At 54.9% G+C, this 22,226-nt stretch overlaps 8 protein-coding genes across 8 annotated transcripts; 4 read left to right on the forward strand and 4 right to left on the reverse strand.

The window, feature by feature from the left end:
* Nucleotides 1–735: 735 nt before the first annotated feature.
* SODALDRAFT_358166 (hypothetical protein) lies at nt 736–5,696 on the forward strand (the record flags this gene model as incomplete). Its single annotated transcript, XM_028614076.1, has 14 exons — nt 736–818; nt 909–928; nt 997–1,144; nt 1,181–1,241; nt 1,397–1,453; nt 1,622–1,665; nt 1,756–1,790; nt 1,859–1,923; nt 2,462–2,609; nt 2,668–2,695; nt 2,722–4,802; nt 5,289–5,350; nt 5,458–5,511; nt 5,604–5,696. The coding sequence occupies 14 exons, from the start codon at nt 736–738 to the stop codon at nt 5,694–5,696; spliced, it is 2,979 nt and encodes a 992-aa protein (XP_028467554.1).
* Nucleotides 5,697–6,251: 555 nt separating this feature from the next.
* Nucleotides 6,252–7,456, reverse strand: SODALDRAFT_339177 (hypothetical protein; the record flags this gene model as incomplete). Its single annotated transcript, XM_028612837.1, has 2 exons — nt 6,252–7,269; nt 7,422–7,456. The coding sequence occupies 2 exons, from the start codon at nt 7,454–7,456 to the stop codon at nt 6,252–6,254; spliced, it is 1,053 nt and encodes a 350-aa protein (XP_028467555.1).
* Nucleotides 7,457–10,298: 2,842 nt separating this feature from the next.
* On the forward strand, nt 10,299–13,512 carry SODALDRAFT_331861 (5-methyltetrahydropteroyltriglutamate-homocysteine S-methyltransferase). Its single transcript, XM_028611568.1, has 4 exons — nt 10,299–10,852; nt 10,916–11,017; nt 11,208–11,916; nt 12,005–13,512. The coding sequence occupies exons 1-4, from the start codon at nt 10,622–10,624 to the stop codon at nt 13,273–13,275; spliced, it is 2,313 nt and encodes a 770-aa protein (XP_028467556.1). The 5' UTR covers nt 10,299–10,621; the 3' UTR covers nt 13,276–13,512.
* A 160-nt stretch (nt 13,513–13,672) lies between these two features.
* SODALDRAFT_331862 (NADH:flavin oxidoreductase/NADH oxidase) lies at nt 13,673–15,498 on the forward strand. The gene has a single exon (XM_028611569.1). The coding sequence runs from the start codon at nt 13,967–13,969 to the stop codon at nt 15,266–15,268; it is 1,302 nt and encodes a 433-aa protein (XP_028467557.1). The 5' UTR covers nt 13,673–13,966; the 3' UTR covers nt 15,269–15,498.
* Nucleotides 15,499–15,843: 345 nt separating this feature from the next.
* SODALDRAFT_331864 (peptidase C15, pyroglutamyl peptidase I-like protein) lies at nt 15,844–17,190 on the reverse strand. The gene is made up of 3 exons (XM_028611570.1): nt 16,961–17,190; nt 16,291–16,797; nt 15,844–16,151 (listed from the first exon to the last, which is right to left on the reverse strand). The coding sequence occupies exons 1-3, from the start codon at nt 17,015–17,017 to the stop codon at nt 15,882–15,884; spliced, it is 834 nt and encodes a 277-aa protein (XP_028467558.1). The 5' UTR covers nt 17,018–17,190; the 3' UTR covers nt 15,844–15,881.
* A 281-nt stretch (nt 17,191–17,471) lies between these two features.
* Nucleotides 17,472–19,745, reverse strand: SODALDRAFT_331865 (hypothetical protein). Its single transcript, XM_028611571.1, has one exon. It carries the CDS (start codon nt 19,536–19,538, stop codon nt 17,709–17,711), a length of 1,830 nt encoding a protein of 609 aa, XP_028467559.1. The 5' UTR covers nt 19,539–19,745; the 3' UTR covers nt 17,472–17,708.
* Nucleotides 19,746–20,454: 709 nt separating this feature from the next.
* SODALDRAFT_137292 (RNA-binding domain-containing protein) lies at nt 20,455–21,484 on the forward strand. The gene is made up of 4 exons (XM_028606756.1): nt 20,455–20,579; nt 20,849–20,905; nt 21,002–21,129; nt 21,228–21,484. The coding sequence occupies exons 1-4, from the start codon at nt 20,539–20,541 to the stop codon at nt 21,326–21,328; spliced, it is 327 nt and encodes a 108-aa protein (XP_028467560.1). The 5' UTR covers nt 20,455–20,538; the 3' UTR covers nt 21,329–21,484.
* On the reverse strand, nt 21,201–22,134 carry SODALDRAFT_137249 (hypothetical protein). The gene has a single exon (XM_028606755.1). It carries the CDS (start codon nt 21,886–21,888, stop codon nt 21,355–21,357), a length of 534 nt encoding a protein of 177 aa, XP_028467561.1. The 5' UTR covers nt 21,889–22,134; the 3' UTR covers nt 21,201–21,354.
* Nucleotides 22,135–22,226: the final 92 nt, after the last annotated feature.

Genomic DNA, 22,226 nt, shown 5'->3' on the forward strand with positions numbered 1-22,226 from the left:
GATACAGCTTACTAATTATTGCCGTGATACTATTGGTTCATTCAGGCTCCGGAAGTACACTTTGAACAATTAAACAGAGGTTAGAGTTTACTTCCTTAAGGTACAAACTCCGTACTTCATCCAACACTACCTTACTCGGTACTATACTAAGTAGCATCATCGTTCTTCATTAACTGGACATAAGTGTAACTTTGAAGAACGAGGAAGTGAATGATAAAACGAAGCAGACGACCTACGGAGCTACAGCGCCTTCGGGACGGTCATTCATCAGCCAACACACCGGGGTTCATTCGGCACTTGACGGGTTAAAATATACAATGTATACACAGTTCATATCTTACAATTAACACTGTAACACAGTAGACACGTCAGAGTTCTCCGCTCGCGCGTCATGTCGCGTCAAAGTCGCGTCTAGAACGCGTCAATTTTCCACTTCACCTTACGAGCCCTAGGATATACGCAATCAATTCGGGAGTCCAAGTACGTATCCGTACTGCTCGATGTCATTAATATCATTGATCTGGCAGTTTCTAGCTATTAACTTGTCAATAGACGGACAGGAAAGAGGTAGAAGGTAAAAACAGGTTTTGTTGATACCCTTTAACACTCCAGAGGGAGAGACGAAGAAGTGAAAATATGAGGGATTAACAGGCTTTCAACTATCAACTTGTACACCAGAAGATACAAGTGAGCGACAGCATTTCTAAGACCAATAGACTATTTTGCAAGACGTCAATGTCAATGGTGATGACGCCGGGTAAACTCCAGCCGTTCAATTCTTCGGCTTCAGCGAATCGATCTGATACCCTATGCCTGACGTATGAGTATTTGGGGGCTTTCGACATACACTACTAGAAACTCTCGAGCTAAAAACATTCGGACACTGGGCGGACACGTCGGACTCCGAGTATCGACCTGCTGTCGCTCTGTTCGTATCACTCATTCCCATGTTGTCGTTTGAAGTCCCAATCCATTTGTCTCCGTCGTCCTTGTCAGTCACACTTGTTCGGCCCCGAACCCACTTCCCGTTCCACAGCCCCATACCAGGCATCTCATCACAAAGCACGGGTATCGAATCAATCAAAAACCGGCATGTTCAGGTCAAGGAGCCCAAGCGTTCCCCAGAGACGCACGGCACTGCTACGTATCGTGTCAGGGCCGCCTTTACCCTGTGAACCAGCTCGCTCGTTCGGGTTCGATGGGGCGACTTGGCTCCCGTCTTGGGCTCTAGCTTCTACAAAGTACGAAATCATACGAGTACTTCATTGACGATTTCCCCCCAAAACAAATATCCGTACGTCGTAAAAATAAAATACCTAAAATAAAAGCGTCGGTATCCGCCAGATTTATGACAAATCATCCATGTCGCTGCATTCTTCCTGTCTCTGAACGACAGCACTGGACAGATCAGCGCCAAAGAGCCATGACTCGCCCTTTCCCTTCTTATCGCTTCGTTTGCCCGTGGTCTGGCCACCCAAACGTTTACCTTATGTCACTTTAGGTAGGCATATCGTGCAGTCCTTTGTACGAATACTTCGTACTTTCGTGGTAATTATTGGGCGCCCACCCACTGCCATCGTGTGTGTTCGGGACTGGACCTTGCTGCAATGGCTCCCCACAGGGTGTTGCGTTTCTTGAACCCCCGACAAAGCCCAAAGGTGGCCTGTGCTTCGTCTTCTTTCGTTCTCTTTATTTGTCTCCAGTTCGCGTTCGTCCACTGCCTCCGAGGTCTTGTGGTGAACTCCCTTCTTTGAGAGGAGCTGAGGTGATTTTGGTGGACGCCTCCGATAGTACACTTTGTACACACTTTTATACCTTATACTTTATATACAGACACGGCCGACCTTTCTTTGCAAAGAGGGAGAGTGCTTCTCGCTGACGTACGGAACGAATCTTATGGCATCCGTACAAATACCGTACTGGGTATGTACCTATACCTCGTAGGGGCCCTAGTAGAGTCCCCCCTGGCAATAACCAGGTACGTGCGAATTAGTACCCACTGGCGTAGTGTTGGCGTGCTGCTAGGCACGGTACGGTAACTGCCCAGGTGGTCCTCCCACTTCCTTGGGGGCTTCCTTCCTTCCCCGCCCCTGACTGCCCACTCCCATCTCCCAACGGAATCCCGTCCTCATTCCTGCATCCCATCCCACCTCCTTTTCATTTTGTCATCTCTTTTATTTCATCCTTTTCATTTGCTTCTCTTATTTTTGTCCTGTTGGCTGTAACCGTCGCCATCGCCTTCGAAGCTGGAAACTCTTCAAATTACTCAACTTAACACGATAGGTCGACGACGGTGGTCAACACGTTCGGTTTCCTATATTCGCCCTTAACTACAACACAGCCTGTCAAAACCACATGCGATTCATGTCGCGACTTATCCTGCCATATCCCCTACGATATACGCCGGTATCCGTTGAATAGCGCTCTCCTGCTGGAGTCCCTGATATTACATACACGATAGTCGATTGCCGTATGCCGCCTCGAGTTCCCGTTGATTGCGCGAAAGTCCCGGAAGTCGAACTTTGCGAAAAGCCAGTGCGCCGTTGACCACTCCAGCGCTGCACTGTCGCACCTACTCAATCTGCGCGCCACCATCACCATTATTCCAGGTCGCTCAAATTGCCATTGAATCGGTATTTTCTCGTTGGCGCATGTGTCGACGTACAGCTCGGTTGCTTGGCACGCGGAACTTTGGGTTTGGGTCTACACATGCTCGTCAAGGTCGCTCTTGACCTTCTCCCATCTCAAACCGCCCGGGCGCAACATTCCCCAGGACGGCCATCGCATGCCAGACGGTGCCCACATCCAAGACACCATGTCATTCTCGCAATTTGGGGCCGCGACCCTCCCTAAGGGTTTCCGCTGCCATGACGCAAACTCCACTGATCCAAAAACACCGGAACCCTTTCTAGAAGACAACATCACTCCGCAACCGCCCCCCGCTCCTCGCCGCCCTCGCTTCAAGCTGAAAAGGCGCGTGGCCTCCTCCCAGCTCAATGCTCCAACGCAGCAGTTTCTTGCATCTGTCGCGGCCGCCGACGTACCCATACCGAGTATTGAAGAGCTCCAGGTTCTACCCAACGAGTCGATGGCCGCGGCAGCTTCGCCCATCATCCATAACCTGGATGATGCCAACAGTTTTCTCAGCCCAGCGATCCGTCCCGAAGAGATTTTATCGTTGCCCAAAACCCCGGTTCCCGAGACCCTGGTCCCCGACTCCGTTCCGAATCTGGCGCCAAAAGGGTATCCCGATTGGACTCTCGAATCTCTTTCCACCAGTGACGATGATAGCTCGGAATGCGAGTCGAGTCGCCCCTCGACTGCGAGATCTACGCAAACATGCGCTTCGATATTCAGCAGCTATTCGGTCCTTTCAGATGACCTCAAATGCCCCGACACGGATCTAACTCCGTTCCCCGCACTACCATCTACGTCCACCGAGCCGCCTAAGGAGAACATCGACTCCAGTAAAGCTCAGCCTCGTCGCAAGCGCAGAAAGGCTGTCTGGACCCGACCCATGAGTGAGCACTTGTGGTCGACCTATCTCCTCTACCTCCAAGATCCGCGCGTCACGCCCGTCGTAACCGGCAGGAGTTGCATCCCGCCACAGGGTGTTTGTTTGCGAGTGGCCCGGGAAGCCAAGAGGAGCTGGAGAGGCCCCAAACCCCAGGTGGCTAAGCGCGGGACTGTCGATGACCACAAGAGTGGCGGCAGTACACCCAAAGCAGCAGATCAATCTGGCACCTTCTTACAATGGCCGCATACTTGCGCCGCCACACGCGCGCACCTGAGAGAGCTATGCAAACTCAGGGCTCCGGGCGGGAAGCAGTACATTACACGCAGTCCGGCGCCTTTTGGCAGAGCGGCCTCGCGATTCCGGAAACGACGCTCGACTCCTGCGCCCGCTGCACCTCCTGGACTTCCCGGTGCTGATTTCTCTGCCAGAGACATGGCTGTATCTCTCACCATGAGCACGTCCGACTCGATGCAACCTTACGGGCCACTGGCCCAAATTACCAGCTCCACCCCCGAGCCTATCGAGGCACCCTCCCATCCTGTACAGAACAGACGTCTTCCGGCGCTAGATATGTCTTCAGCAGGACGTCAGCGCCTGGCGTCTCCCTTTATGGCCCAAAGCTACGGCCCGAGTTCGACCGGGGCAAGTGACGCGGCCTGGGAAGTCACCCCTCACAGACAACACCAAACTCACGGCCACGACCGCAGCTTGCAGTCGCCCCCCAGGCTGCTGCGAAGCCGGTCCAATACGCAGAAGCGGAGGTCTCGTCAGTCGTCGGTCGAGCCACGGCGGACGAAACGACCTAGTTTGGGCTCAGATCTATGGACGCAGCCCATGAACATCACTCCGGCGACGAAGAGGGTGGAACAGGCGGACCAAAGCTCCAGCTGGCACAACAGGACGTTCAATTCCGCCCATAATACCCAGGGCGATGAGCTTCTCTTGCCGCGCACGAACTTGGCCGAGCTCTTTGCCACTCCTTTGTCGAGAACCGAGTCTCGAAGCGCGGCAGGCCCTCTAGCAGCGTCGTTTGCGCTTCCGAAAGAGGCCCCGCCACGACTTGGCTCTCCTTTTTCTTCTTCAAAATGCAGTCTATCATTTCCCAACCGGTCTACGAGGGCGGAAACCCTGTGTCACGTTGACACAGCCGCGACTTCCAGGTCCTTTGCTACAATCCAGCGACCCGGCGAGGGCGTCCCGGCTACTCCGACCCGCAGCCTGACCGGCCGACTGGCATACATCGACGAGCGGCTACGGGAGCTTAAAGATCGACATATCACTCGCCGTCGGTCTAAATCGCCGGGATAAATGACACGACTAGTCCTATCATTCACGACTTTTTTTTTCCTCTTTTTTTTTTCCGTCTCCTTTCTTAACTTCTATTTCATTGGCTTCCGTGTCTTCCGATGCGTTTTCTAGGCTAAGGACGCCTCAGAACATTACAGACGCGTGTGGCGGGCATCTAGACATCACAAATCGTCAATGTCCTCTCTTCTACCTTCTTATTTTCTTCTTGCTTAGCTATTATTCTTCTCCCTTCTCTTTTCTTTTTGCTTCTTCTATTCTTGTGCGCTGCGGGTACCTTTCTACTTGGTGTAGTCGCGCTCACCGGGTGGATAAGGATATACACCCTATCTCATTGTTCCCCGACATTGCTTCTTGGGTGGAACCGTACGATCATTCATGATGGATACTTTTTTCTTTGTTCATTTTTCAAATGTTTATGGGTCATGAGTACGAATGAATGAAACGACTGAGATGACATGGGCAGTGAGGAGTAGGAGGCTTTTGTTTTCCCACTTCGAGTCGCTGCTGTCCGTCTTGGGCAACGCTGTTATGACTTGATTTTGTCGTTTTTTTTTTTCGTTTTTTTTTTCGATGCCTTTGGCGAAGGGTTTCGGCGCTAGGCTGTCAGATGCTGCGGCGTGCAACGGCTACAGACCACAGAGAAGATAGGCCATGAGTTTTATGAAGGGGTGGGAAATGGGGGGAATGTACGCAGCACTCTCAGATAACCCGGCTCAGGATCTCAGGAATTGGAACAACTATCTATAGCGTCCTTTTCTAGCACAACATCGACTTGCAGAATAACCAAGAACACTTGGGTCACTTGTGCAAACACTCTTCCGCGACAAAGGAAGACGTGCATCGAATTGTCCTGAAAGATGTCCCCAAATGACCCTTTCAGACTTAACTTCCTCGATGCTCGTCTCGGGCTTCTTCTCTTGGGATCCTACTCAAAATACAATATGTTGTCCGTAAATCCTTCTTTGTCTCTATTTGCACATGACAACGCATCACTCACGGTCAGAAACACCTTGTCAAAATGATGGATATAGCTCCCATATTAGGTATTCAAATTCCATGTGATGCTATCTAAAGTAATCCTACCATCGGCAGGACGAAAAGGTTGGAAGAAAAATAAGAGACAATGAAAAAAAAAAAATTGAAAAAAAGGACCCGCCTGAGCGTTGTCCAGCATTAGTCACATGCAGTCCGAGTTGGTCTAATTAGATAGAGGAGCCCCTCCCGAACTGACATTGAGATGTAACAACAATGGCTGGCATCTAATATGCCGTGACCAATGTGGGCGGCCAAAGGAAAATGGGCTCAGGAAGGCAAGAAGAGAACAACAGGCCGGCGTCCCCGAGAAAGAAGTACAACAAATGTAAGGTGTGGCTAGTTAAATGGTGTAGGCCGACAGGCGGGGTATGCAGGTCCCCTACCGAGACACCTAGATGTTTAGTGTCGCAACCGTTTTGGGCTTCGGATACCGGAGAGGTGCTGGCATCATGTCCATCGTGTTGTCGTAGCGTAAGAGGGGAGCGGCGGGACACGAAGGGGACTTGACATGTTTGAAGGTCCTCGCAAACTTAGCGGGCCGCACGTCGATCATGAGGGGTACCAAGATGGGGTAATTGTCCATATCCACGCTCTTGATGTCGTGGGGGCATTTGCCTTCTCCGACGGCAGCGCGGTGGGTGTGAAAGGAGCACTGGCGGAAACCGAACTGGCGCTCGTCGTTCCGCAGGCGGTTGGCGGGGATTCGGAGTTGGGGGTTCTTGATCCGGGCGTCCAGCTTGCCTTTCTTGAGCTTGGCAACGTGAAGGGTGTACTCGACGTGGAAGTCGGGGTATAGTTGGAAGAGGGCGTGGAAGGACGAGGGCTCGATGTTGTCCCTGGGCTCGGAGGGGCTGGCGGCCAGTAGCCACGCCACCATGGCGGTGGCCCATCGCCTGAGTCTCATCGTATCCCTGGCGCCGCGTTCTCCGAACAGAAAGGTGATGAACTGCGGGGTGACGTCCCAGTTGCAGCGAAGGTAGAGATCCTGCAGAGCGTCTACGGACAGGTCCTGCAGCTGGTCGAGGTCGTGGCGGGCGGCGAAGATGTGGAGGTCGACGAGGGACCAGTGGAAGCGGTCGCTGACGGTTTCGGGGGCGTCGCTCACGAGATTAATCATGTCGTCGAGATGGTGGCGGAAGCCGTCCTTCTGGTGAAGCCAGACGGTGAACAGCTCGAACATGGCCGGCGATTCGTCGGGTAGGTAGATGGGGAGGGCGGAGGTTTGATGAGGGAGCGACATGGGGAGGGGCTTGTTGTAGCCTGGCCCGAGGCGGATCATGGCAGCGGGTGAGGAGGCATCGAGTCGGTCTCGGAGCGCGGCGACCGCGGCACTCAGCAGCTTCTTGTTGACATGGAATTCCTTCCGCTCTGGGCCGACGATGACGCGTGCCAGGTCACGACTTGGGGCGCTAGACATCGAGTTGTTCTGTAAGCATAGAACGCCAGAGTGAAAAAGAAGGACGACGATGGACATGCGCGAGGGGGCAGGACAGCGCAGGAGGGGGCAGGACAGCGCAGGAGAGCGCAACGGAGCGCAGGACGAAGAAGCAAAATAACCTACAACTTGATAGTGGCCGATACTGAGGTATTATGCATATTCGCTCGCTTGTGGACTCGCCACCGAGAAAACTAGGCTGAGCAATATTCCTAGGAACGAAAGCGCGTTCTCTGGGCCAGCAGAGGAACGGATAGCACAGGACGAACACAGTACAAGGACAGTGATGAAACCAAACGTTGAGAACCGAAACCAGACGCCTCAAAGGAAAGAACGGACCGAGAAGCACCCGGCGTCAGTCATACATCTGTTCACCCTCCCAGAGAGCGTACGGAGGAGTAATTAAGATGGGAAGAGCAGCAGATTAAGAAAGACGAGAGAGACCAAGCCCAAGGAAAGAAGGTCCGATCCCGTTATGAAGGTGAAATTTAAGCCACGGGTAGCAAAGCCGGGCCTCCGTCCGATCTTTCTGTCAGCAATGGAGCTGGGGGTTCTTGGTGGTTCTGGGGTCGGGATCCTTATGCCTTCCGTCATTCTTCCAGCTCGGCCCTGAAGCTTCCATGGTCATCGAGGGCACATCAAGATATTGTGAGCCAGTTGGGCGGTTTCGAAGCAGTCCCCGTGGTCTCCGTGGAGGGCAAGGGAGGTTGAAACAGTGGGGAACAGACGATGTCCTGCTTGCAGGTGAGACGTGATGGGAGGCTGGGGTCGACGGGTGGACGGGGTCGGTCAGGGGTCTGAAGCATCAAAACGTGCCGTTCCAAACAAAGTAGGGTATCCGTGCGCTGCCTGCGACGGGGCGTGGCGTGGCATATCTATCCATCCATCCATGTCTTGGTCTTGCTCTTGGTCTTCTTCCTCCTTTCACTTCGTCTTCGTCTTCGTCTTCGTACGCACCTGGCATCTCATTACTGCGCAATTCTCCGTACTTTATAGAAATCTCGGGCGCCGCCAATCAAGGTAATGACGGGTATGGGTACGAATTCAGTAGGACGATGGGGAGGTTTGCTTTAGGTGATGGCGATATAGGGCAGGGAATGGGGTCGGTGGAGTGCTCTCGTTCGGGACTCTGGTTAGTTGTCGCACCAAGGGTCGCGGGGGACTCGCCCCCCCTTTTTTCCCGTCGCGCTGCCACCGCGCAATCGCCCAAGAACAACGGCCAGGAGAACAGAGGGCATGCCAAGACACAGGTTTGGACGGCTAGGCGAGGAACCGTTCTTTGCACCCCTGCAGTCCGAGGGAGATAGAAAGAGGAGGAGTGTGTGTGTCTGGAAGAGAGGGGGGAGGGGAGAGGCAAGGTGGACAAAAGGAGACAAAAATGTGCATCCTCCGTACATAAGGTGTAGCGGTCCAGAGCCTGGGAGACCGGAGTATGAACTACGACTCATTGATTACTTAGAGGGAAACATATCCCCGAGCCCGCAGGAGGTTTCTGGTTTGGAGGGGTTGCGATGTGTGATCCTTCGGCCGGGGAGGGAGGAGACGAGGAGACGAGGAGAAGAAGAGACGAAGAGAGGGTGGGAGACGAAAAGAGAAGGACGGGTCAATCACCTACCTGGTTACGACGGGACAGCATTGTCCCCAATCTGTTTCCTTATCGGACATGCACTCATTACCAACTGATTAATTACCTACTGCACCAGGGATCTATTCGGCCCCGACAGTCAAGGTCTTGAGGCCCTGGGGATTTCGGGATTGAGCCCACGGTCGGTTTTATTCGACTCCAGAGTACCGGTACGGTGCATTTAACCAAAAGAAAGAAACGGCGTCGGTCAGCATGGCCTTGAAAGGGCCCGGGCATGTTAAGGATAGCCTAGACTTCATCAGAGATGAGTAATGTCCTGTTCATCTTGCGTGTACAATTACCTACAATCAACCTGGACGCGAAACCGACGTGAAGCATCTACGTATATACGGCGTGGTAATTAGGTACGGAGAGATACTAAAAGGGGACGGAATATTGTGACATCTCGGTCTTACTGAAATAGGTACAAGAGAAACGGTCCTTCCAAGTGTGGAGTACATCCACCAACCAGCGGGCAGTGGACGTGTTAGTACTCGAGTGCCTAAGGTATATGCATAAGGTAAGGTAGGTACGTTGTACATTAGTAAGGAGAAGTACTCCGTACCCGCCCAGCCATTTCAGCGGGATTTACGAATACGGATACTCGTCTCATCGCGTACCTCGCGCATCTTCAGGTGTAATACAAACGGCGCAGAGAAGATGGACCTCGGAGATGCCCAGATCAAGCCTGTCACACTGGATAATCCCTATAACGCGAATTGAAGGCAATTGGAATCTGGACACCGCTACTGCCTGCAAGGTACGAAGTACGTTGCCGTGGAAATTACCTACCTAGGTACCTAAGGTACCTAAGGTACCTGAGGAATGTAACTTGGGTACGGAGTACCTCGTCCTGACCCTGAGTTACCCCGCCGATAAACCAAGCCGACCCCGCCAACATCAGATCCATGAGCTCAACAAGTCAACCATCGGTCGTGAGAAAGGACGGTCCGGTTGAAACAGTACGCCACTTGCAATAGGGAAACATTGGAAGTTTCGCTCATTCAATTGACTTGGATACTATCGCAATACTTGAGTATGGGACATAATTTCATCCAACCTAAGGTAGAGAAGTAAATAATAGAGATCCGACTTTTGCTTTGATGATGACTCTCGCTGCCCCTCCTACAGCTACGCCATCTCTCCGCCAACCGCCCCGTCAAGTCCTTTTCATGGAAAGTGGAAAGGTCCAATAGGACGTTGTCGTGCCTGTCACACTTTGTAAAAGGAAGTCACTGGTGTACCTATCTTCCATTGAAAAGACCGTAGAGGGAGCAAGAACCCCGCCCCAGATCCCCCCCGTTGCTGGCCGAAATCGCACGCAATTGTTAAAAATTTCGACCTCACGCTACTTCGGTCCTAGTGACTTCCCTTGCCCCTCCTCGTTTTCGTTTCTCTCAACCCCACCATACACACCACCCACCGACAACGGGCACAGTACGTTTGAGTACAGTCCCTACCTCCTCCTACCTCTCCCCGCACCTTTTTTTAACTGCTCCTTCCCTCTCCCTTTTTTTCTTCCTCTCTCCCTCTTTTTCTCCTTCTCTCCTTCATCCTCACTCCCTTCCCCTCTCTCAACACTCAATCCCTCTCTATCCTGTTCTTCTCCCCATTTTCTCGTCATATACGGTCTATACGGCGGGGCCTTTTCACGAATCTCTCTATACACCCTCACCCCTTCGTACCGCAAACCACAGTGAAGATGGTCAAGTCGTCGGTTCTCGGTTTCCCCCGTATGGGTGTGAACCGTGACCTCAAGAAGGCCACTGAGGCCTACTGGGGCGGCAAGATCTCGCGGGATGATCTGATTGCCGAGGGCAAGAGGCTGCGCCTCGCCCACTGGAAGATCCAGAAGGATGCCGGCGTCGATGTCATCCCCAGCAACGACTTTGCTTTCTACGATCAGGTCCTTGACCATATCCAGCTCTTCAATGTTTGTTTTGCTCCCAAACACCCTCCCCTCCTCTGACCGCATCCGCTGACTCGTCCTCACCAGGCTGTTCCTACCCGCTACTCCGACGCCAAGCTCGACCCCCTCGATGAGTACTTTGCCATGGGCCGTGGCCACCAGAAGGGTGGCATTGACGTTTCTTCCCTCGTAAGACTTTCCTCCCCCCAACACTCGTTCCCGGGCATAGAATTGTCCTCGCCTCGGAGCAGAAAGGGAAGAAGGAAAGAAGGAAAGAAAAAGAAAAGAACAAAAGAGAGAGAGAGAGAGAGCAAAGAAACATCTCTCAGGAGATCTCGAGAGGAAATGGCGTGCTAACCGTCCTCTTCTCGTTTTATAGGAAATGGTCAAGTGGTTTGACTCGAACTACCACTACGTCAAGCCCACCTTCCAGGATGGCCAGACCTTCAAGCTCTCGGCCAACCCCAAGCCCGTTGCCCAATTCAACGAGGCCAAGGAAGCTGGCATCATCACCCGCCCCGTCCTCCTGGGCCCCGTCTCTTTCCTCCACCTCGGCAAGCCCGACCGTGACCAGTCCGTTGACCCCATCACCCTCCTTGACCAGCTCCTGCCCGTCTACGTCGAGCTTCTCCAGCAGCTCAAGGCTGCCGGTGCCGAGACTGTTCAGATTGACGAGCCCGTGCTCGTCTTCGACCTTCCCCAGAAGACCAAGGATGCCTTCAAGCCCGCTTATGAGAAGCTTGGCGCCGCTGGCCTCCCTAACCTGCTCCTGACCACCTACTTCGGTGATATCGTCCACAACTTCGACGCTCTTGCCGCCACCAGCCACCTGTGGGGTCTCCATGTCGACCTTGTCCGCAACCCTGAACAGCTCGGCCCCGTTCTTGATAAGCTCGGTCCCAGCCAGGTCCTGTCCGCCGGTGTCGTCGACGGCCGTAACATCTGGAAGACCGACTTCAGCAAGGCCATCAAGGTCGTCAAGGAGGCCATTGCCAAGCTTGGCGAGGACCGCGTCATCGTTGCTACCTCCAGCTCCCTCCTCCACACCCCTCACACCCTTGCCTCCGAGAAGAAGTTGCCCGAGGAAGGTAAGACTTTCACCTCATCTTCCCCGCTCCCCTACCGTGACAAAGTGCTTTCGTGCTATGTTGCTAACACGCATCGTCTCGCCATCAGTCTACCCCTGGTTCTCCTTTGCTTCCGAGAAGGCCGTTGAAGTTGCCATCATTGCCAAGGCTGTCACCGACGCCGCTGCCGTCCAGGCTCAGCTCGATGCCAATGCCAAGGACATCCACGCCCGGGCTACCTCGGCCCTGACCAACGACCCCAATGTCAAGAAGCGCCAGTCGGAGGTTACTCCGGAGATGTACAACCGGAAGTCTCCCTTCCCTCAGCGCATTGCTGCCCAGCGTTCCCACCTGAAGCTGCCCCTCTTCCCCACCACCACCATCGGCTCCTTCCCCCAGACCAAGGAAATCCGTGTCCAGCGTAACAAGTTCACCAAGGGCGAGATCACCGCCGAGGAGTACGAGAAATTCATCGAGAAGGAGATTGATGAAGTGATTCAGGTCCAGCAGGAGCTCGACCTTGACGTCCTTGTCCACGGCGAGCCTGAGCGCAATGACATGGTTCAGTACTTCGGTGAGCGCATGGACGGCTACGTCTTCACCACCCACGCTTGGGTCCAGTCGTACGGCTCGCGCTGCGTCCGTCCCCCCATCATTGTCGGCGACATCTCGCGCCGCAACAACGAGCCCATGACCGTCAAGGAGTCCAAGTACGCCGCGGCTCACTCCAAGAAGCCCATGAAGGGCATGCTCACTGGTCCCATTACCTGCCTCCGGTGGTCGTTCCCCCGTGACGACGTGCACCAGTCGGTGCAGGCCCAGCAGCTCGCCCTTGCCCTCCGCGACGAGGTCGTCGACCTCGAGGCCGCCGGCATCTACGTCATCCAGGTCGACGAGCCCGCCCTGCGTGAGGGTCTCCCCCTGCGCTCGGGCAAGGAGCGCGAGGCCTACCTGGACTGGGCCGTCGAGTCGTTCAAGCTGTCGGTCTCGGGCATTGCCGACTCTACTCAGATCCACTCGCATTTCTGCTACTCCGAGTTCCAGGACTTCTTCCACGCCATCGCTGCGCTGGACGCCGACGTGCTCTCCATCGAGAACAGCAAATCGGATGCCAAGCTTCTGCGTGTGTTTGAGCGCGAGGAGTACCCCCGCCACATTGGCCCCGGTGTCTACGACATCCACTCTCCGCGTGTCCCCTCGGAGGAGGAGATCAAGGAGCGCATCGAGGAGATGCTGAACAACGGTCTGCGGCCCGAGCAGCTCTGGATCAACCCCGACTGCGGTCTCAAGACAAGGCAGTGGCCGGAGACCAAGGCCGCGTTGATCAACATGGTCAACGCCGCCAAGTACTTCCGCGCCAAGTACGCTGACAAGGCCTAAATAATTGAGAGAAGACAAAGATGGGGGGGAAGAGACAGAGAGAGGGTCTAATGTGCCTCTCCTGACGTGGGGCTTTTTTTTTTTTGGGCCGCCCCCGCGTAAGACATGAATGGTCTTTTCAACAGACATGAAGTGGAGATACCCGAGATGTTGGAAAAGTAAAGGGATGCGGTAAAGGCGGGGCAAGGGAAATGCAACGGAATGAAACCGAACTAGGCGCATTCAACATAGGCGTTCTTTTTTTGTTATTATTTTTGATTTTGCAACCATCTTTCCGGGGCGTTGGATGGATGGGCAGGGCAAAGACTGGGACTCAAGGAAAAGTGCATTCAACAACGGGCTGGGTTCCGGGTGTGGGGTGGGGGTAGTTTTTTCAGACAATCAGGCCCCTTAACGGGCTACGATTTCGCAGCCATCAGAAATACCTAACAACGTATTTTGAACATGTCGATTTTGCGTCGCAGATGGATCTGAGGGGAGGAACATGATCAGTAAAGGGTGTCGACCACTCGATGGGTCTCGGAAAGCTGATAAATCCCGACGTGGCTCTGATTAAGCATCCCCCACTTCGTCTCGGTTCTTCTTATTTCTTTGGCTCCTCCCGTTGTTCTTCCAGCTGTTCCGAGCGTTTCATTTGTGACCGCAATATCACATCACCTCAGATATAAAGCGCTCGAATATCAGATCCAAGATGGTTGGTACAGCCACCAAAGCGACCCAGGGCATCCCCTATTTCACCCCAGCGCAGGAGCCGCCGGCCGGAACGCCAACCGATGTGGCCACAGCGCCGACTCTGTTCCAACCACTTCGCATCCGCGATGTCGAGCTTGCCAACCGCCTAGCAGTCTCGCCCATGTGCATGTACTCAGCGCAAGACGGTCATCTCACGGACTTCCACCTCGTCCACCTCGGCCAGTTCGCGCTGAGGGGCGCGGGGCTGACCATCGTCGAGGCCACCGCCGTGGAGCCCCGCGGCCGCATCTCCCCCGAGGACTCCGGGCTATGGTCCGACAGCCAGATAGAGCCCCTGAAGAGGGTCGTTGATTTCGTGCACGCCCAGAACCACAAGATCGGCATACAGCTCGCCCATGCCGGCCGGAAGGCTTCCACCCTCGCACTGTGGCACCTCAAACCGGGCACCCGCTGCCTGGCCACCGCCGACCAGGGTGGTTGGCCTGACGATGTCGTCGCGCCCTCCGCCATCCCCTTCGCCGCGGAAGGAGGCTGGCCCGAGCCGCGGGCCCTGACGCTCGACGAGGTCGAAGGGGTTGTGCGCGCTTTCGCCGACGCCGCGCGCCGCGCTGTCGCTGCGGGAATCGACGTCGTCGAGATCCACGCCGCTCACGGGTACCTCCTAACCGAGTTCCTGTCGCCGTTGACGAACCGGCGCACTGACCGCTACGGCGGGAGCTTCGAGAACCGCATCCGGCTTGCCGTTGAGGTCATACGGGCCGTGCGCGCCGTTATCCCGGCTGGCATGCCGCTCTTCGTCCGCATTTCGGCTACCGAGTGGATGGAGCACGGGCACGAGACGGGCCAGCGGTCCTGGGACCTGGAGGAGTCGATTCGGTTCGCTAAGCGCCTCCCGGAGCTTGGTGTCGATCTGCTCGATGTGTCCTCTGGGGGGAACCAGCCTGACCAGCGCATCGAGGTACATCCTTACTACCAGGTCTCCCTTGCCGGCAAAATCCGCGACGCCTTGCGCGCCGAGGGGAAGGATATGCTCATTGGAGCGGTGGGGATGATCAGCGAGGCCGAGATGGCGCGCAGCATCGTCCAGGTCGGGGAGGGGGTCAAGGGGGAGGAAAAGAAGGACCGCGAGACCGTCGAGGTGGACGAGGAGCACGGCCAGAAAACGCAGGCGGATTTGGTCTTTGTGGGACGCCAGTTCTTGCGGGAACCCAATTTTGTTCTGAAGATTGCGGAGGTGTTGGGCGTGCCTGTCAAGTGGCCCAACCAGTACCTCTACGGAGCTCCCAGGCGAAAGCTTTAAGGGGGGAAGAAAGGGGAGAACATAGAGAATCAGGGGGGAAAGATAATGGAACAAAAGAAGACGGAGTGGAAGCGATTTGGGAAGTCATGACATACATGACAGAAGAGAAGAGAAGACATGGAGAGGACTAGAGCAAAGGAGCCATGATCACGACGTGATAGAGGTTAGACGTGAGGACGGCAGGACTGACATGTAATAAAGCTCATAATAACGAGGGTATCATGACGGGGCATTTCCCCGACAGTCAACGTTCGAATGGTCGAGGTTCGACGTTCCTTCTGTCTCACATCTCATAATCCATAATCTCTCATAATCATGCTTGTATCCCATCCCCCAAAGTCGTGTTGTGAGCTCGATAACCCATATCGCCGGGTTTTTTTGGCAGAGAGGGCTTGCCTCTGACGAAGGGCACGCCCCCAAGCCCTAGACAGCGCTTACCCGGCCTGGTGTTTGGTGTGCGGATAAGTATGCCCCAAATCCCAACAAGACTCCCGCTAGAACGAACGACTGCACATAACACCCATCATCATCATCCTTACTTACCATGTTCATGATGCCACACTAGCTTCAAATACGTCCAAGCCTATGGATTCGATTTTCGGATCGTTCCGGCTTATGCGCGAAACTCGACCGCAACCTTGTTGTTCCGGCGGTGTTCGGCCTCTCCCTGACGGCTCCATTCGCTCTCGACGAGGGCTCGGATCAGGTTCACGGTCAGCTCGGTGCCCTGGCAGAGGGCCTGCTCGCTGGCTTCGCACGGCACGTGGAGGAAGACGACGCGGCGGTATTCGTTCCGCTTGTACAAGTGGGCTAAGCTGGAGAAGTAGATGAAGTCGCAGAGGTAGTGGCCGGCGTCTTCGGATATCCTCAGGTCGACGTCCTCCTGGGTCAGGGGCGAAAGGAAGAAGAAGTTTGGGTCAATCGCACAGTGCAAGAGAGTAGGCGGGTTCATGGGTTCTTCTGAGCGTCGAGCATTTCCTTTTCTAGGGGAGGGGAGGGGAGGGGAGGGTGGGTTCGCATACAGGACTGTGCTGACGCCAACGCTTCAAGACATCGGGAAGGTCGAGATCCGTTTCCAACTCGGGGGGCACGCCAGCCCAGATCCAATCGTCGCCCAACTCGCCCTGACGGTCTTGATCGCGTAGGCTCTCGCCGTCCACGTCGGGCATGTCATAGCCGTCGCGGTGGCCGCGGCGCTCGATGTTGTAGAGCATGCTGGGGCCGGCCATGCCTATGTGAACGCAGAGGTCGATGCGACGGCGCGGGAGTGCTGGCGCGTCGGGTACTATCGCGTCGCCGTGATCGCGGTCGTGGTCCCAGAACGTGGGGACCAGGGACCGGACGTTCTCATAATTGACGCGGATCGGCTCTGGGTGCACCAGGATGCGGACGGGCGGGAGACTGGGGCCTGGTGCGGTGGCAGACGGGGAGGGGTTCGGGGTCGGAGCCCGGGTTGGGGGTGGGAGACGGAAGGGAAGCCGACTGGCGATCTCCCATGACGGGTTGATGGGGTAGGCGGCCTTGAATGGCTACAGGGAAAGAAAGGAGACGGATGTCAGTCAGTGAGCAAAGTCGGGCAAATCAACATGTGAGCTTGGGTTGGGTTGAGGGGGCAAGGCGGGGGATTAAGGGGAGGGCGAGGATATTGAAATGGGCACATCATGAGAAGAGGCTCCTCGATATGCGACCTACCCCAAAGCCGGTGACGAGCACCGTAAACTCGTCCTGTGAGTCGATCTGGGATCCCATGGTGCGGGATGTGAAGAGGCTGAAGGGGGAGATTCAGGCTGTCGAAGGGTCACGAGAGGGGGAGAAGGCAAAATGGTCACAATCGAGTGAATCGAGGGACGTACCGAGGAACGTATCGAGGGTCGTGTGATCCCAGGACCGTTGGGGTATCTCGACACTGACGTAACAAGTAGCAGATGCCCTAAGGTACCTAACTGAGAGGGGACACCGACTCCGTAACGGGTAGGTCAGAGCTGCTTCGGGCTGAAAGTTTATAGCGTGCGCTAGCTCAGGGAGGTCATCTTAGGCGGCATTGCAGTATTAAGGGGTGACCAAAGAAAACGGTCCGTTCAGTGGTGCCCCTCCAAAACCCCCCAAAACCCACCAAAACCCCCCAAAACGTGTCCTCCCTTCGAGTCTCATATTTCCAACGTCATGTTACACGCGAGTATTGGCCTGTATATTCCCCAACTCTACACGATTCCGACAACATCACAGTAAATTACAGGTATGGTATACCGGATTTACCAATCATTCAACATTGTTATGACGACCCTTCTAAGTTGGCCCCCGTAGAAACAATGGCATGCATAAAACAACGTGCTCAGTAGAACAAGCATCCTCCTCTTCCGCCTCTCGTCCGCGTCGCAAACCCCCCCAAGGCGACATCCCGTCCAACATATACACGCTCTTGCTTCCCCATGTTGTAAAGTCAAGTATCCTCTTTATTCTCCTGCTCCTGCTCCTGCTCCTGCTCCTGCTCCTGCTCCTGCTCCTGCTCCTGCTCCTGCTCCTTCTCCTGCTGGTTCTCCAAAATGCGCAGACCTCCCGTATCGTCGTACTCGACCCGCCCTTCATTGACAGCCCTCTCCAACTCCGGCCGCAGCACCGTCTTCTCCCCCGCAACCGGATCCCACTCCCACCCCTCCTTCATCCACATCCACCGCAGGCAAGCCCTGAGTTCCTTGTCCTGCGGTCGGACCCGCATCCACTCCGGCTGAAACCCCTCCGGCGCCCCCTTGCCATTCCAGTCCTCCGCGCGCCCCAGCAGCTCGTCCCGGCAAAAGATCCGCCAGCTGTCCATTGCGTACCTGCCTTGCGTGAGATGCCCAATTTCCCACGCATCGCCCGCCTCCTCCGCGCCAGTCGGTATCCGAGCCGCGGTACCCCGGTCCAGAGCACCCGCATCAGCTCCGTCGTCGCCTCCCTTCGGCATAACCATCTGCGGCGAGCCATCTCGCGTGTCGTATCCCCTCACTCGGAACGTGACTCCAGCCTCGGGGGGCCGCTCCATCCAACCCCGGGCATAACGCTGGATGGCAGCTGTCCGGACAACAGAGAGGCCCAGATGTCGAATCATGTCCGTGATGATTTCCGTGGCCTCGGGATCTGCCAGGTGTGCGGGCGTCGGGAACCGTTCCCTGACCTGGTAGAACGCCGGGATCGCCACTTTGCCCGCCGTCTTGATCAGGAACGTCACCGCGATGAGAAGCCAGAACGGCTCATGGCACAGCTTCTCCTGTATCAGGTTGAAGTGGGGGGCTGCCAGCGGCGGGAAGGGAAGCGACGATACCGCGCCGGCCTGACGCCGCCGCTTGCTCTGAGGCCGCGGAGAACGGCGCGGCGGCGAGGTAGTGAAGAAGTGGGACTTTACGGGGCTCCTGGAAGACATGCCGGGGATGCTCCGTTCCGATTGAGTCCCGGCATTGGGAGGTAGAATGGGTAATACCAGATCAGGGGAGGTGGCGGTCGACAATGATTGGACGCTTGTTGGCTGGGTTCTACCACTCGTCGGCGTTAAAAGTCTAGGACCGACTTGGTCAAGGACCTCTTGTTTCGGCTCTGACTCTGCCCTTTCTGTTGGTTCGGCTCGCGAGTGGTCATGATGGGCCTTCGCCTTCTTGGAAGACGGATCGACTGAAGCTGGATTGTAGTCGGATCCTGTCGCTGCGATTGCCTTCGCGCAGCATAAAACATTGCGGGAGCCATTCTCGACTTGCCTGTCCGTCGAGGTCCAGAAATGGGACACGACGTGGCGGGGTCTTGCTCTTGCCGTGGGTCGCCTGGGAAGACCTCTCGTAGCCGTAGCCGTGGCCGTACTCGATAGCTCGGCACTCGTGTTGCTCTGCCCAAGCGGACCGGTGAACCCACCAATGGAGTGCGTGCCAATGCGAGATGTGGTGGGCTGTAGTGATTCGTTGAGCACCCGGATCAGGCGGTCTGTCTCTGCCCAATACGAGCAAGGAGGACAGTCTTGTCGGCGGGGCGCCCCATGCCCGTTTCCAGGAATGAACGCCAACAGGTCGCTGCCATCCAAGGGATCGAGCGATTGAGATCGCCTTGCGCGGAGTGCCCGGGCGCATTGCAGCCGTAGGTTCCAGTCTTCATGCCCGCTCAACAAGCTAGCCTGGTAGAGGGAATATATCTCCGTGGCTGGAGTATCCGGCAGACGCAGCAAGTCGGCCAGGAACGCCTCGTTTCCGTCTTCTGCCTCGTTGGTGTCGAAGCCGTCGAAAAGACACTCGGCAAAAGAAGCCACCATGCCTGACTACCGAAGGCGGAGGAGGTGAGAGAGACGTGGACGAAGATGGTCGTCGAATAGCACTGTGGGGGGTACGAAGAGAGGGCATGTCGAGATGATGCCAAAGAGAAGATTTGAGAGTTTGGGCAAAGGTGCTGTGATGGTTACAGCAAAAAGGAATTCAACATGAAATCGGTGGTGCCAAATATGATTCAATATAAAGAGTGCTGGTGGTCATTGATATTGTATGGATGTGGGAAAAGTTGCAGGCATCTCGAAATCTACTTTATATATTGATTACTTTTTACAGGCATTCCACGTACCTGGTTAATTACCTACCTTACCTTAGGTACCAGGTCGTGTCGCGTGCCGAGGCCTTTCTCGCTTGTCAAGTAAATACCGTGCTTTTGAAAACACAAACAAAGTAGGTGGAAGCTGTTTAATATCTACTGCAAAGCAATTAACTACCTACCCACCAAATATAAGTGAGCTCGAAATCACAATTCGACATCACAGTCGGTTTGTATCACCGCCTAAAAGGTAGAGCTACCTACGGGGCAAGTTCCGTAGGGTACACGTATTTCTAAGCGAAAGGAAAATGAACGGGACACGACAACAGGCTGACCTCCATTTCCTCCAATTCAGACGTGCCTGCAGGTGCCATTTCCTTTTCGGGGAACGTGTGACATGGGATTAGGCGACCACATCCGTCAGTTACCATTGGTCACTTTGCTGATCCATGTGGGGGAAGCGGAGTCACGTGGAACTTATCGCCTCAGCAGCCACTGTCACGCCTTCCCGCTTCCTTCCCTGGCCTTCGTCTTTTCAATGATTGCCTGCACTAACCACTAATCTGCTGGCCCGTTCCCCATTTCCTCACATCTTCAACCACCAACCCTCCACCCCCATCGAGTCCTCCCATCGACCCGCCCCTCCCCGTCTCATACACCAACACGCGCCCATTTCCTTTTTTACAAGTCAACATTAGAAAGGATTCATCGTCACCAGCATATCGAGAGATATGAGTAGTCGCGGTGGTAAATTAGCACCAGAAGTAAACCGGTACGTTGCAACGTTGTCCATCTTTTCCTTATGTCGCTTCCGTCCGGTGATGTTCACCCTCCGGCCGGTCGCCGGTCGCCGTTTGCGGCTCCTCGCTCCTCGGCCTACCTCGGAATGCTCGACTACATACCTTCTCCTCATTCCATCATCACATCGCTAACCACTTGACAACAGAGCTCTGTTCGTGAAGAACTTGAGGTATGCCTGCCTCCCGGTCCTGCCTCGCTCCTTGTACTCGTCGACGACTGAGGCTAACTGATGATGCGTAGCTACAACGTGACTCCAGAAGAGTTATTCGACCTGTTCGGAAAGTTTGGCCCAATCCGGTATGGATGAATACTCCCCTTGCTCAATTGCCTTGCCGCGACAAGACATCGCTCCTTCCCTCTTCTGCGCCGCCTCTGCTGATACACCCGATGCAGACAGGTTCGCCAGGGCATCGCCAACAACACGAAGGGCACTGCATTCGTTGTCTATGAAGACGTAATGGATGCCAAGCAAGCTTGTGACAAGCTAAACGGCTTCAACTTCCAGAACCGCTATCTGGTTGGTAAGTCTCGACTGCCTGCGCAGCCCTATTTTCGTCAATTTTTTTTGTTTTTCCTTTTTTCCTGCCGTGAATCGTAATTTAACCTCATCCTCCTGCAGTTCTATATCACCAGCCAGAGAAGATGCTCAAGTCAAGAGAGGACCTCGAGGCCCGCCGGGAAAGTTTAGCTCAGTTGAAAAAACAGCACGGTATCGAATGACAATTTGACGGGTCTGCGGCACGCCTTCAGACTTCCTCCAACGACTTGTCTGCAGGCCCGTCCTCACCTCCTACACCGACCGACGCCGCGTCACCGAATACGAAGACGGTTCCCCGCAAGAACCCGTCCGACTTTGGCCAAAAACACTGCGTCCGCAAGCCGACTTCCGGCCTCTCCGGATACATGCGTCGAGCCGTCGTCCGTTTCGCTGATGAGATCCATTCCACTCGTCGGCCCCAGACGTGCGCGTGATACAACAGTCCATCGCTCTGGATCAGCATGAGAAGAACAAAAATTTCCGACGGCTCCGTATGACATCTTTCACACATCCACCATTTTTCTTGTATCATTGCTTTCGGCCCGGCCCAACCGCTCCGGAAGAGAGCATCACCCCAGCACCACGCATTGAGTTCTTTTACTACCCCAACACGAAATATTTTGCACTGATGACGAGGACGTGTTGGGAACTGTTTATTGTTTATCCGGGCGCCCGCGGTCGCTGGAGACTTGCTTATTATTTTACTTCTTGCCGGGCTTTTTTTCTTCTTGTTTTCTCTCATTAGGTGCTTGGGTTTGTTGATCAGGGGAGGGTTTTGGCACGAAGGCTGCCTTTGCGAGTCGCCCCCCTTTTGAGTTCCTTCGCAGTTGGAATCGATTTTGATCAGTATGGGATGAATACGAGACTCTTGTGAGGGCCAATCTCACACTGGAGTACGCTTCTTCAGCCGGATGCTGCATTGCCCTCCAAATCATTATGATGTCCTGAATTTGAGAATTCCCAACTGTTTCACGGTTTGACTGTGATACGTGTAATGCAAGCTTATTCCGGGGGGGGAAACAACATTTCACCATCTCGCCCTAGGACCGTCGTTCCAAATTCTACAGCTGTGTTTTCTTA

The sequence above is a fragment of the Sodiomyces alkalinus genome (genome assembly GCF_003711515.1).
Source record: "Sodiomyces alkalinus F11 unplaced genomic scaffold SODALscaffold_3, whole genome shotgun sequence".
Classification (NCBI taxonomy): Eukaryota; Fungi; Ascomycota; class Sordariomycetes; order Glomerellales; family Plectosphaerellaceae; genus Sodiomyces; species Sodiomyces alkalinus.

Coding starts and splice junctions, on each gene's coding strand:
- SODALDRAFT_331861 (XM_028611568.1), top strand. CDS start 10,622: ATGGTCAAGTCGTCGGTTCTCGGTTTCCCCCGTATGGGTGTGAACCGT. Junction 10,853..10,915: donor ACCATATCCAGCTCTTCAAT/GTTTGTTTTGCT, acceptor CGTCCTCACCAG/GCTGTTCCTACCCGCTACTC. Junction 11,018..11,207: donor GCATTGACGTTTCTTCCCTC/GTAAGACTTTCC, acceptor CTCGTTTTATAG/GAAATGGTCAAGTGGTTTGA.
- SODALDRAFT_331862 (XM_028611569.1), top strand. CDS start 13,967: ATGGTTGGTACAGCCACCAAAGCGACCCAGGGCATCCCCTATTTCACC.
- SODALDRAFT_331864 (XM_028611570.1), bottom strand. CDS start 17,017: ATGGGATCCCAGATCGACTCACAGGACGAGTTTACGGTGCTCGTCACC. Junction 16,798..16,960: donor TGCTCGTCACCGGCTTTGGG/GTAGGTCGCATA, acceptor CTTTCCCTGTAG/CCATTCAAGGCCGCCTACCC. Junction 16,152..16,290: donor GTTGGCGTCAGCACAGTCCT/GTATGCGAACCC, acceptor CCCCTGACCCAG/GAGGACGTCGACCTGAGGAT.
- SODALDRAFT_331865 (XM_028611571.1), bottom strand. CDS start 19,538: ATGGTGGCTTCTTTTGCCGAGTGTCTTTTCGACGGCTTCGACACCAAC.
- SODALDRAFT_137292 (XM_028606756.1), top strand. CDS start 20,539: ATGAGTAGTCGCGGTGGTAAATTAGCACCAGAAGTAAACCG. Junction 20,580..20,848: donor TTAGCACCAGAAGTAAACCG/GTACGTTGCAAC, acceptor GATGATGCGTAG/CTACAACGTGACTCCAGAAG. Junction 20,906..21,001: donor GGAAAGTTTGGCCCAATCCG/GTATGGATGAAT, acceptor CACCCGATGCAG/ACAGGTTCGCCAGGGCATCG.
- SODALDRAFT_137249 (XM_028606755.1), bottom strand. CDS start 21,888: ATGAGAGAAAACAAGAAGAAAAAAAGCCCGGCAAGAAGTAAAATAATA.